A 13,101-nucleotide genomic window follows, 5' to 3' on the forward strand; every position below is an offset into this window, starting at 1 on the left:
GTGATATATTTTACTGATCTGTTTGATAGTTTTCTTTTTTAATGTAAGTGTATAATATCTTAGCACATGCAGGAATGATATTAGACCTATAGAACAGAATTTTTTCATTGAAACATTTTTATATATTTTTTTGATACAATTGATATGACTAACATCCTTCTACTTCTTCTTCTTCTTTTTTTTTTTTTTAAAAAATGAGCCCTGGCTGGTATGGCTCTGTGGATTCAGCCCCGGCTTGCAAACCAAAAGATCGCTGGGTTTGATTCCCAGTCGGGGCACATGCCTGGTTTGCAGGCTAGGTCCACAGTTGGGGCCATGCAATTAATGTTTATCTCCCTCTTTTTCCCTCCCTCTGCCTCTCTCTAAAAATAAATAAAATCTTAAGAAAAAAAGAATTTCACCATAACCATTTGTATACGAAAAAGATGAAGGGGCATACTCAAATGTCAATAATGATTAACTTGGAATATGGGATTATGGATAGATTTCTTTTTACTTACCTATATTTTCAAAAATTTCTACAATAAGTGAACTGTATATTTTAAAACTAATATTTGGAGACTATGCCTGTGCCTGTACCCTCCTTCCAAATCTAACTTTCTTTTTAAATGGATCATGGAAGAGAAATTCTTACAATTGATTTTTTTCTATTCATAACATGAAAGTTTTCTTCTAAACTGCTTTCCCTATTTGGTGATCACTGACAGTGCTATTTTAAGGTACAGAAGATTTGAAACAAAATAGATATAATAGAATTACAAAGATATAGTGAAAATTTAAGTGTTTATTGTGTTTTTTTAAATAGGGATGATCCAGTTTTTAATAAAAGTAATATCCAATGTTAATGTCTATAACAGTCTGTAAAGCGACTGTTCTTGGCAGTGGCTAAAAGCTTAAGTTACCAGGTATAAATTTTAAAGTAACTTACAGGTTTTCTGTTGTTGGAAAGAAATTAGTTTATTAATAATTTATTATTAATTATATTTGATTGATTATGGTATAACAGTTGTCCCAACTTTTCCCCCTTTGCCCCCCTCTACCCAGCACCCCTCACTCTTTCAGGAAATCCCCACACCATTGTTCAATAATTTATTATTTTTAGTAATTTTTGTCTCTATGAAATGTTAATAATGTAAATTAAAATATTTACTCCTTTAATTGTGACTTTTAAAATTTTTCTGTAGAGTGTATTAAAAATCTCCAGACTGAACAGGCATCTTTGCAGCCAGAAAATGATCATCTTGAGAATGAGAATCAAAAGCTTCAGCACAAACTTAAAGTCATGACTGAACTGTATCAAGAAAATGAAATGATACTTCATCGGTAATAAAATTTATGTTGATACTGCTACTGAATAGCAAGTAAAATAGCTTAAAATGTTGCATATAAAGTTTATGTGATTATCTAAAGTTCTCAGTTTATGATTGAGTTACGTTTCATCAATTCATTTTTTAAAAAAATTTCTATTTTAGAGAGAGGGGAAGGGAGGGAGAAGAGAGGATGAGAAACAGCCACGTGAGAGAGAAACCTTGATTGGTTGTACTCTGTATGCGCCCCAGGGAACGGAGCCTTCAACACAGGCATGTGTCCCGACTGGGAATCAAACCGGCAACTTTTTGATTTGCTGGACGATGCCCAACCAACTGAGCCACATCAGTTGGGGTTCATCAATTTATTTTTTAAAAAGTTATTTGATCTTGAAACACTTTTTCTTCAAGGATGAAAATGTCATAAATGATATTGGACCTTGCAAACTAGTTCACAAAATTCTTTTTAACTTCTTATAGATAATCAGCAAATTATTGCTAATTAAACTTCCTAATATTGCAAGCTAGGTCAGGGAATCTTGGTGGACATCATAATCATTGCACTATACCCTTTAACTCCATCTCTGATATATGTAAAACTAATCCCTTACCCCTGTGTAAATTTATCCTGGCAAACTGTTTCTTGTCTCAGTAAGCGGTAGTATTATTTGCTGAGTTGCTCATGGCAGCTAATCAAGCCATCCGTGACTTCTCTTTTTTATATCCCATTTTCACACTGTCTTCAGATATTCTATTTGATAGAATCTGATTCTGATTAGCCTGAATCTGATTACTCTTACCACCTCCTATACTGCTCTGATCCAAGCCATCATATGTTAGGATCTGGTTTGTTGCAGCAGCATCATGAGTGGTATCTCCTTTCATATTCTTAATTTCTGCTCTGATTTCAGCAGCATGAGTATTCTAAAACAAGTAATGAGTATTGTTACTCTCATGCTTAGAACCTCCAGGGGCCTTCATATCACACTCAGAATTTAATCCAAAGCTTTATCATGACCTATAAACTCTGGCCCCTGGTTGCCTCTTTAATTTCAGCTTATTTATTTTCTTTTCCCCTCACTATATTATAGCCACATTGGCCTTCTTGATGATCTTTAGCATGCTAAGCACATTTGTATCTCAGGGCCTTTTGTACATAAAAGGGATTGTTTGAGGTAGAAGAAATACTTTTAAGTGTGTCTTTTGGGCAAAAATGGGATTGATCATATTGTAGAATTTTAAGGAGTAATGTTTAAAATTTCAAAGAAAAATTTCTCTGATACTCAGAGCAAGGATGAGAAGCTGAATAATGTCCTACCTGTAAGTGTGTTGTTCACAGTGTGATTTCATTCATTCATTAGTTTGAAGTGCTTTTTATTTTATCATCACCTGAGAACATGCTTATTGATTTTAGAGAGAGGGGAAGGGGTGGGAAGAGAGATGGAGACTGAGAAACATTGATGCAAGAGAGAAGCATAGGTTGGTTGCCTCTCATATGCACCCTGAACAGGGACTGAACCTGTAACCCAGGCATGTGCCCTGACTGGCAATCGAGATCATGACTCTGGTTCATGGGATGGTGAGCCACAGATGAGCCACAGAGGCCAGGACCTTTGAATTTCCAAAATATTTTGTAGTCCATTCTTACATTTAAATTAAAATATTCACTACACAAATTCAATGAATTATGGTGCTGGTTGTTCTTCAGAATCAATACCAAGTTGATAGTACTAATACAATGTTAAAGTAAAATATTTGCCTGCATACAGTATGATTTATGAGGAGGCAAGCTGTGTTTACCTATACCACCATCCTGACTGAATGTCTGAAGAGGGGTGTCAAAGAATTTCTGGCCATTTTAAATTTGCAGTCTATAAAAACACATTTCTTTCATCTTTAAACCAGTTAATACTTTTATGCTTTTCCTAAGGCAGTGACTTCCCTTATAACACCAATAAACAGTTGACCTGGGGGTTGTTTCTTACTAAGCATTAGGTAATGTAGTGTGTAGCATATAAAACATTTACAGTTGCCTTGTAGAATTCTTTAGTTGTTTATCATGTTTATTCCCAAAGTTCATGAAGGGGAGACATCCATAGTTAGGACTCCACATGTGTGTTCCTGTGATGTTCAGTATTTCTTGAGGGACCAGTGTTATTAATGATAGTATGTGAAGCAACTTGAGAATGTAGTATAATAGAGTCATGGCTTGTTAGCTCTGTTCCTTAAGTTCAGTTATTTAGTTTCTCTGTGCTTCATTTTTTTTAGTAGTAACCAAATATAGTTGTTATAATTAAATAAAATAATATGTGTAAAGGTCCAAGAACAGTTTCTGGCACATGCTAATAGCTTAGTAAGTTAGATACTACTATTAAAAAAACTAGAAGTAGTAAGCAGAACTACTACTACTTTCATTTACTTTTTTTTTTTTTTTGTGAGCTGGCCTGGAAGACTATTTTACAAGTTAACAACCAACTTAAAAATTATTGAAACAATTCATTAGTTGCTGACTAAGTGTAATGGTGCTTTATATAAGAAGCCTTGATAAATAATAAAGTCATAATAATTTTTATTAACATTTACCATGATACTGTTATTTTTATGATGAATTCTTATAGAAAACTCTTTAAACTTTTTATTAGTAGTACTGTTATTAGACAAGATGCTTTATAATTTGAGTTTGTAATAAGTATTGTGCTAAGAATATTTACACAAGTACTTTTTCTCCTATGTGATGTTTTTAGTGGGATTATGCAAATTGCTTTATGGAAAGCACCAGTTGTAATATAATTAAAGAGATATAATTGACTATTTTATGACACAGAGTGTCAAGAAATGAAACATTTTGTTTTAAGGAAATTAACAGTAGAAGAAAACTACCGGTTAGAGAAAGAGGAAAAACTTTCTAAAGCAGATGAAAAAATCAGCCATGCAGCTGAAGAGCTGGAGACCTATAGGTAGGTATTAAATATATATTACCCCTTTCTTTTTGAGGTGGGGAAAGTATCCAAAAGCCCAATACCAGAAAAAAATAATACCAGTAACAATAAAAAATAAAACAATGTAGTTTTGTTTCCTTATTTTCATTTAAATGTCTTGCTGTTACGCAACTAAACAGAAATTAGAAAAAGGAAAAATGTTTTTTTCTTTCAGTATATGAGATTTTATTTTATTTTTTAAAGTTTGTTTTAATCCTCAACTGAGGATGTTTATTGATTTTAGAGAGAGAGAAAGAGAGAGAGACAGGAAGAGAGAGACAGACAGACAGACAGACCTCGAGACATCGATTGGTGCCTTCCATACACACCCTGACCTGGGATCAAACCCAAACCTGGGATGTGCCCTGACTGAGGATTGAACCTGCAATCTTTTTGGTGTATGGTACGATGTTCTAACCAACTGAGCCACCCGGCCAGGGCAGTATGTGAGATTTTAAATCTCCAAATTAGTTGTATTTGAATATGGGCAATCCTACTTTATTTTAATGTCAAGGAAATTATGAGTAGCCATTAATTTCAAAGTCTTTTCTTTCTGGTACAAATGGGAAAGAATATATACAGCATTAATGAATTCAAGAATTATGCCACAGAAAGGTGAGCGAGCCACAGTTAAAGTTCGGAAGAAATGTTAATAAGACAGTATGTCTATCAGCAATATACTAAATGGTTGTGATACTTCATTTATATTCGGAAGTGTAAGCTTGAGTTTATTGGAAAGAAGGAATTATCTTGTTAGTCTTATAAGGTAACAATTAACATTTTATTTTGCCTAGGTCATTAATTTCCTAGAATTCTATTAAGATTACAGACATCTGAGTAAGTCTTCGAAGATCATGCTTCTTAAAAATAAAAATGAACCAATGTGCATATAAATCTTTGCATGACCTTTGGTTTGGGTAAACCCAAGTAGCAGTACTTTTAAAGCTTTATTTTAAAGTAGTATCAGGAAAAATTATACCTTAGAATCTCTTAAAGGTGATTAACATATGGAGTTCTGAACTTTTTTTTACATGAAACAAAGCATTCTAGATGCTTTCATATTTTCAGTAAAGAGAGTGTGTTCTATCATTTCTTAGTATATATTAATAGTAGAATGATTATTTCTTCCCTGTAGAAAACGAACCAAAGATCTTGAAGAAGAACTGGAGAGAACTATTCATTCTTACCAAGGGCAGGTATGTGTGTGTATGTATTTATAACTTAAAATAATTTTGATTTGTTTGAATTGGTATCTGTTATGTTGCAGGAATGTGGTTACTTGACTAGTTGTACACTTTTCTTGAGGTTTTGCATGTGGTTGTGGGGTATTTCTAGAGAACCAGAAATTCTGGGATAAGAGATCTTTAAGTTGCCATGTCTTCTACATACATAGTGGGGCAAAAGTGGGTTTGCAGTTTTTTGTATGGAAAATGACATGCATATTATGATTATTACAACAGCTTTATTAACTGTGTTTTCTTTTAAATTTTATTTTTGCCTTTTATTTCTTTAGAGGGGAAGGGAGGGAGAAGAGGAGGGTGAGAAACATTGATGTGATAGAGAAACATCAATTGGCTACCTTCTGTATGCACCCCAATGGGGTGGGACCAAACCTGCATCCCAGGCATGTGCCCCCACCAGAAATCGGACTGATGACCTTTCAGATTTGCAGGATGATGCCCAACCAACTGAGCCACACCTGCTGGGGCTTAACCGTGTGTTTTGCATACTTGCAACTGTAAACCGACTTCTGCTTTACCTTGTATGTCAGTATTGGGGTCTTATATTCAGCCCGGCTAGTGTTCCTTAATTAGCAACTCATATTATAGTTGATTATTGCATAAAATAGAAATTTACTAGACATAAAGTTTAGCTGTTTTTACATTCAGTTTTGTTTAAAAATATAATAGAGTAGATCATATGTATATGGAAATTTGCTTTAAAATGTTACTTTCAAAGATGCTTGAGTTATTTTGGGTCTGTGAGTTGTGTACTGAATCATAGTGGTAGATGTGAATGTTTTTTACATAAGAAAAGTAGTTATAAATAATATTGTAATAATTTTCTTTTTCAGATTATTTCTCATGAGAAGAAAGCACATGATAATTGGGTAAGTGAAATTCTCTTAGGTTCTTTTATCCAGTTGTTCTTTTTCCTAATTTAAAAGAGAAGTGTAAAAGGTACTGAAAATAAAGGTAGCATTTTAAAAAATCATTTTCTTTTACTATGTTCCTTATAAACTAAATGCTTTGTTATGGTACAGTTATTCACAAAATCTGATTTTTCCTTTTGTTCTTTGAACTCACTGCTTCTTTGCAAGGAGTTTTTGCTCTCTGGGGGAGGTGATGTAATCTTCATGGCTACATTGTTTCAGGACACTGGATTGCCACTAATTACTGTGGACAAATTACTTAACATTCTCTGGAGGTGTTTACTCATCTGTAAAACAATGGGATTGGACTGAATGATATCTAAAGATTTTTCTAGTTCTAAAAATCTGAAAATTCTAGTATTGGATTCTCACTGTTGAATTACAGGGTACACATTAAGAAAAAACCATCATGAGAAATATCATGTTAGTCCTCCAGAGGAACTGTGTGAGGAAATCATAAGGATGTAGATTTTGACTAATAATAAGAATGATCCCTCTAACATGTAGAATTGTTGTAAGAGCCAGCCTTTGGAGGACTTGTCCCTAGGAGTCTTCAAGGGGAGGCAGTTTGCACAGTGGGTGAACACACCGGGTTTGGACTCATCCTGTCTTGGTTGGCATCCTGGTTCCCTCACCTACTGCTGTTTCCTTACCTATAAGATAGAGATATCATTAGTACTTATTTCAGAATTATTGTAATAATTAAATAAGATAATTCATGCAAGGCTGTTAGCCATGTGCTGACACTTAGTAAGTGTTAACTGCTATTACCACTGTTGTTATGCTGAAGCTTACAGAGATATTTCTTAGGCATGGATGTGTCTTTGAGTGGCGATTCCAGCTTAATTGGTAGGAAATTAGTTATGTTGAATGTTTATGTCCTTCCCAGTCGTAAGATTTTGTATGCTCTGTTTTGAGAGGTTAAGTGAAAATTTGTTATTGAGTTAAGCTGGACTTTAGTTTTCATCAGTCCTCACCACTTTCTAAAATATTCAGATGCTAATTATTTTTTAAAGACAGATAGGAATCGATGTTTACTAATGCTCTTATTTTCTAGGCACTCTACATAAAGCCATTTTATATGTAAATACATATAGAATGCTGCTTCCTCAGTTAATCCATAAAATAACTCTGTAACTAGGTACTATAATTCAAGTTTTAGAAATGAGGAAACAGCATAATGTCACATTGATTGGAGAGTCAAGAGTCAAATTGAAGATTGAAATTTTGACCTTTTAGATTCTAAATTGAAGATTGAAATTTTGACCTTTTAGATTCTATATCTTGTGCTTTTCCTGTTACTTTACATTGAATTTCTTAGTAAATAACTACATTGACTTAAGCTAAAATATTCAGAAAATAATTGTCTCAGTGAAGATGTATTTCAGATTTTATAAAAATATATACTCAAAAGTGAAGACTATATAGAAATTTAAAAAGAAGTAATCAGCAGTATTGCTTTCATTTATTCCAAACTTTTTTGTATACATCTACACATAAAAACACATATATGTGTTTTAAAAAATGGAATCTTAAGGGTACATATGTTCTACTGTTAGAAAATATTTAGAAGTAATTTTGGTTCTGCATTGTTAAAATTTAAATGAATTGGTATTTTACTAACTAAAATTGTTATGGTATAATATTCCATAATTTTGTTAGTATAAATTGATTATATGATTATATATTAGAAAAAGATTTACCCATGGAATCTTTTGATAGTGGTGCTAAACTATGATTAAGCTATGTTTTCTGTGAATATTTACATAATTTATTCTTTGCCCAGTTAAAGTCAATTCTCACACGTACTTTACAATTTTAAGTGAAGACATTGATAATTATGTTCTTTTACTTGTAAAAAATTATGGTTATAGACTGAGTTAATTTACCCACCCTTGTATGATAGATATGTTTACCTAGGATTGGATTGGTTTGGCAGGTGTGGTGCTCCTCACACTGCTGCCTCTCATCTGCAGGGCCCACAGAGTGACGGAAACATACAGTAATCCATTCAAGCTTAACCTGTGGCCACACTTTTGAGAATAGTATATGTTCTTCTATTTATTATAAGTGTAGCTTTGTTTTTTACAATATAAATTCTGATTTTCTAACCTTTATTAAATAAAAGTATCACTAAACAAATGTAAAAGACTGTGAAAATATTATGTGTACCGTGCTGTGCACTTAATAGGTATGCAGTGGGCTGTGATTATTTTCAGCCATTGTAACAAAATGGCCTGTGCATGTACACTGTGAAATTATTTTTGACCTGTATGGTTTCACACAATTACAGTGATTTTCCAGAAATGCTTACCTTGTTCCATGGCCAGTGCTGCCCTGCATAATGATCCTGATTCTCCATTCCCATCACCCTAAGCTTGGAGCCTCCTGCATTCCTCTTGTCATGTTTTTGGATATTTGTAGCACCAGATAATGTTAATCCTTGACTTTATGTTAGATAACAGCATTTATTGGCAAGTACATGATTGAACCCCAGTCTTAGCCTCATGCCTTCAGATTACATGAACCTCATTCCCTTTTAAAATTATTCCTGAAATTAAAACTTTTAACATTGAATTTACTGAAATAGATACTTAAGTGATTGTGATGTTTGTATGTCATTACTGAGATTTTTATATAATGTATCTTTCATGTTAAGTTTGTATAAACATTTGTTTAACACATATTGTTTTCTTTAAGTTGGCAGCTCGGACCTCTGAAAGAAACCTCAATGATTTAAGGAAAGAAAATTCTTACCTCAGACAGAAGTAAGTATCTTAGTGAGAGTACTTTAAAAACTTTATTCTTAATTGTTATTTTATTAGTTAATACTTTTATAAGGGTAAACAAGAAAACTTGCAGTGAATTCAGCATATCTAATGGTGAAATTTATTAGTTTTACCAGGAGTTACTAGATTTTTGTTTGAAACATTTGTTTTAGGTCACTAACAGAGAAAGACACTGTTCACGGATTCTTTTATAAAAGGTGTAAAAAAACTTAAACAGGGTAGGCAGGGGGAGATTACATGGGATGGAGAGAGAAAGGGTGACTGTCTATGGGATGGTATTTCTCAGAATATCAGCATCTTTTAATGGATACATGGATGGAATAAATGTTTATTATTTGTCTTATCCCTTGGTTTTACTGTATTGGGTAGCATTATGTAACAATACAAAAATGGAAAGGAGAATAAAAGTGTACATTGTACAGTCAACGGTAAGAGTTTTTCTATGAAGATTGTAATAGTCTTCCCAGAGTGTTATAATTTCTTGCCAGAATGTTCTAACAACATTAGTTTTAGTCTGCTTGCTTGCCTTTATACTCAAATTAAAACCAAATGAATAAATGTTTTGTTTCAGATCTGATTGTCAAAAAGTAGAAATAGGATTCTTTTAAAATGTCACATTTCTAAGATAAAGAACTTAGGAGTAAAAGAATATAATGAGTTAATTGGATTCCAGTTTTATGTTATGGTTGGAATCCTATGGGTAACATTGCAATGGAAAGCATTCATGACTCAAAGCCAGGAGCCCTTTTGTTTGAATTCCGGTAATTAAATTTTGAATAAATCATTCAAACTCTTAGCCTTAGTTTCTTTAGTTGAAAAATGGTAGTCTTTTAAAAAAACTTAAAAAAATTTAAATAGTTCATTTTTTATTGTACTTTTTCCATCAGCATTTGAAAAACAGTAGTTCTGAATTGGTTGACCTTGGAGGACCCTTCTGTTTCTAAAATTTGGATTTTGTGATACTGTACTCTTCTATAGTCTGATTTTGAGGAAAAAGCAAAACAATTTCAAACCTCAGCAAAACATCATTATCACTTGACAAAAAAACCCTGTTACCCCAAAATAATAGTGAGAGAGATAGAAAAGTATTTTGGTCAAAATAATTTTAAAGGATCTGTTTCTTTTATGCATATGTTGATAAAGTGAAGAGTAGCTTATATTTGATACTGACATTTTTCTTGAAATGTGTAACTTAGAGATGTTTGGATGAGTAACTTAGAGATGTTTGTTCTTTATTTGCAGATTAACTGAAACAGAGCTTAAATATGAACTTTTAGAAAAAGATCCTTATGCACTTGATGTACCAAATACAGCATTTGGCAGAGGTAGTTTTTTTAACCCCTTATTTAAAAATACATACATGTATATATATATATATAGTACATACAATTTATATTAGTATAAATTTAATACTATTATTTGTAAATATTTTAGATTTTGGAGCTAGGGTTCTAATCTAGGTTCTCTCACAATTTCCTGAGTTTCTGAGTTTTGTTTTCCTAGCAATAATATAAATATTTGCTGCCTCTCTTTCTCAGTGGGATTTTATACAATGATAGTACCTTGAGCTCTTTGAAAGGCAAAGTACAGTATTCATTAATTATTTTTGGGAGAATGAATGGGTAAGGATTGCTTAAGTAGAATAGCATTGTGACTGTTTACATATTAACTATTTTTTTGCTATTTGTGTGAATTATAAAAATGGGAATTAAAATGGTTTTTATTTACTTAAAATATTAATTAAAAGGTGGGAAAACCTGGATAATGTGAATTTTGATTGTTTTAATATCCTCAAGAGAGGACCAGTTCTTTGGAAGATCTATTTACTATTTCTGTCCATTCATTAATGAGTTAGCATCTTTAGTGAACTCATACTATTCCAAATACCTTAACATTTTCAAAATAATTTTGGTTGACATGGAATTAAGTTTTTGAGGCAATGAAAATAAACCATCTTTATATAGATAGAATCCTGTTAAAATCTTTGAAAATTTATAAAATTAATTTTGAGAGTCCAGTTTCATTAAAATGAAAGTCTATTTCTACATTTTGAAGGTAGCAGATTATTATGAATTTCAAATAGTAACAAAGTTAGGAGTAGGAAGAATTATACAGAAAGAATTTTTGTCTGAAATTAATGCAACAGTCTTAGGGGAGAGTAAATAATGCTTTGATCTTTTTTGTAACTACACTTGTATATTATGTAAATTACATAATAAGATTTAACATGTTTAAAAAGTGTTATTTTGGTGGTATTTAAGTTTGTTTTTCACTATTGCTTTTGATCATTTGAAACATAACCATTATTTAAAAATGGTAAAGTTTATAAAATGATAGGGCTCTTTGGTTATGAATGAACCAACTAATTTTTGATGCTTTAGAATATTTTGTGTCTATTTCTCCTACTTCACAGAATTTCAAACTTTACTCAAATAATTCATGGCTCAACATAGGCTTCCTGGCCTCATTTAAACTGAGCCCTTCCATGTTACAACCCTTACCAGCTGAAATATCGAGAAGCATACTGCTATTAAAAACAAAAACAAAACAAACTTCATGCTCTCCAAATCTTTTGTAACTCCAAAATATCACCAGTGTTCTTTGCTTAATATTGTATGGTTATTTTATTTATGTGTATTAATTATCAAGAGGATAATGTTTTTATTGACTAGAGTGTACATTTGGTAAACAGATTTTATGGAATACAGAATTCCATTATTTAATTCTAACCCATGTTAATAAAACCCAAGGCATAGTCAGTGTTTGAGACATGGATTAAACTTAAATTGGCAAAAGGATGACCTGATGATAATTGTTGATGGGATTCTAATTTGTAGAGTAGCTAACTGAAACTATGAATTTAAACATGCTGTTTTAATTATTCCAGAGCATTCCCCATATGGCCCCTCACCATTGGGTCGACCTTCATCTGAAACGAGAGCTTTTCTCTCCCCTCCACCTTTGTTGGAGGGTCCACTCAGATTCTCACCTTTGCTTCCAGGGGGAGGAGGAAGAGGTATATTGTTTAAACATCTTTATTACTCTAGATTCTTCCTTACTTTATATTTTCATCTCAACTTTTCTTTAAAAACAATATTTAAAATAATTCTTTGGAAAATGCAGGCATTCCTTGCACTTATTGTGGGTTACTTTTGTTTGGAAAAGGAGCTTTGTGACATCTAAATTTAATATACTTTTCTCTTAGTAACCATTGCAATATAATACATTTTGGTCAAGCAATTGATTCATATCTTTTAAAATCATTTTTAACATCTTAAAAACTATATTTTATATTACATGGTATAAAACTTTAAAAGAATACATAAAATAACAATATAACCCAGCATAAAATTGCATTTTAATGAAACATTATTAGAATCTAGAATTTAAAAAAGATTTTTTTATGTCATTATCATGATCTTTTTATTGTAGAAAATCAAAGTGAAAGAACCTTCATTTTAGTGTTGAGGGATTCAGAATTGCTCTTTTCTATGCAGAGTTTTAATGGGAACCTTAAAAGAGACCTAAATCATTTGTTAATACTTTGAAAAATTGACCTAAGATTCTCTGCCTTATTACTCCTTTATGTATTTTTGAGAACTTCTGGAGCTACTTCAAGCCCTTAAGTATTAGTTCTTGGTCTTTCTGCGTTTACCGCATCAGCACTCACTCAGATGTTACCTATGTACCTGGAATATTCCTCTTTTATTTTTTTACAGATGGTATTTATTTATTTTTAGAGAGAAGGGATGGGAGGGAGAAAGGGAGGTAGAGAAATATCAATGTTAAAAACATGGGTATGTGCCTCTCAAACAGGCTTTGTTCTGGGACTGAACTTGCAACTCAGACATGTGCCCTGACTGGGAATTGAACTG

The 13,101-nt window shown here is 32.3% G+C and overlaps 1 protein-coding gene across 1 annotated transcript in view; it reads left to right on the forward strand.

Moving 5' to 3' along the window:
- The window catches only part of MIA2 (MIA SH3 domain ER export factor 2), a 111,205-nt gene that overhangs the window by 65,697 nt on the left and 32,407 nt on the right, over positions 1-13,101 (forward strand). The window contains 7 exon segments of the mRNA XM_045848536.1: positions 1,185-1,323; positions 4,163-4,264; positions 5,421-5,481; positions 6,360-6,395; positions 9,138-9,205; positions 10,469-10,551; positions 12,114-12,242. Of these exon segments, the coding sequence (XP_045704492.1) occupies positions 1,185-1,323; positions 4,163-4,264; positions 5,421-5,481; positions 6,360-6,395; positions 9,138-9,205; positions 10,469-10,551; positions 12,114-12,242 (618 nt within the window).

Source organism: Phyllostomus hastatus, unplaced genomic scaffold, assembly GCF_019186645.2.
Source record: "Phyllostomus hastatus isolate PE091 unplaced genomic scaffold, TTU_PhHast_1.1 phas_contig_62, whole genome shotgun sequence".
In the NCBI taxonomy this organism is placed as follows: Eukaryota; Metazoa; Chordata; class Mammalia; order Chiroptera; family Phyllostomidae; genus Phyllostomus; species Phyllostomus hastatus.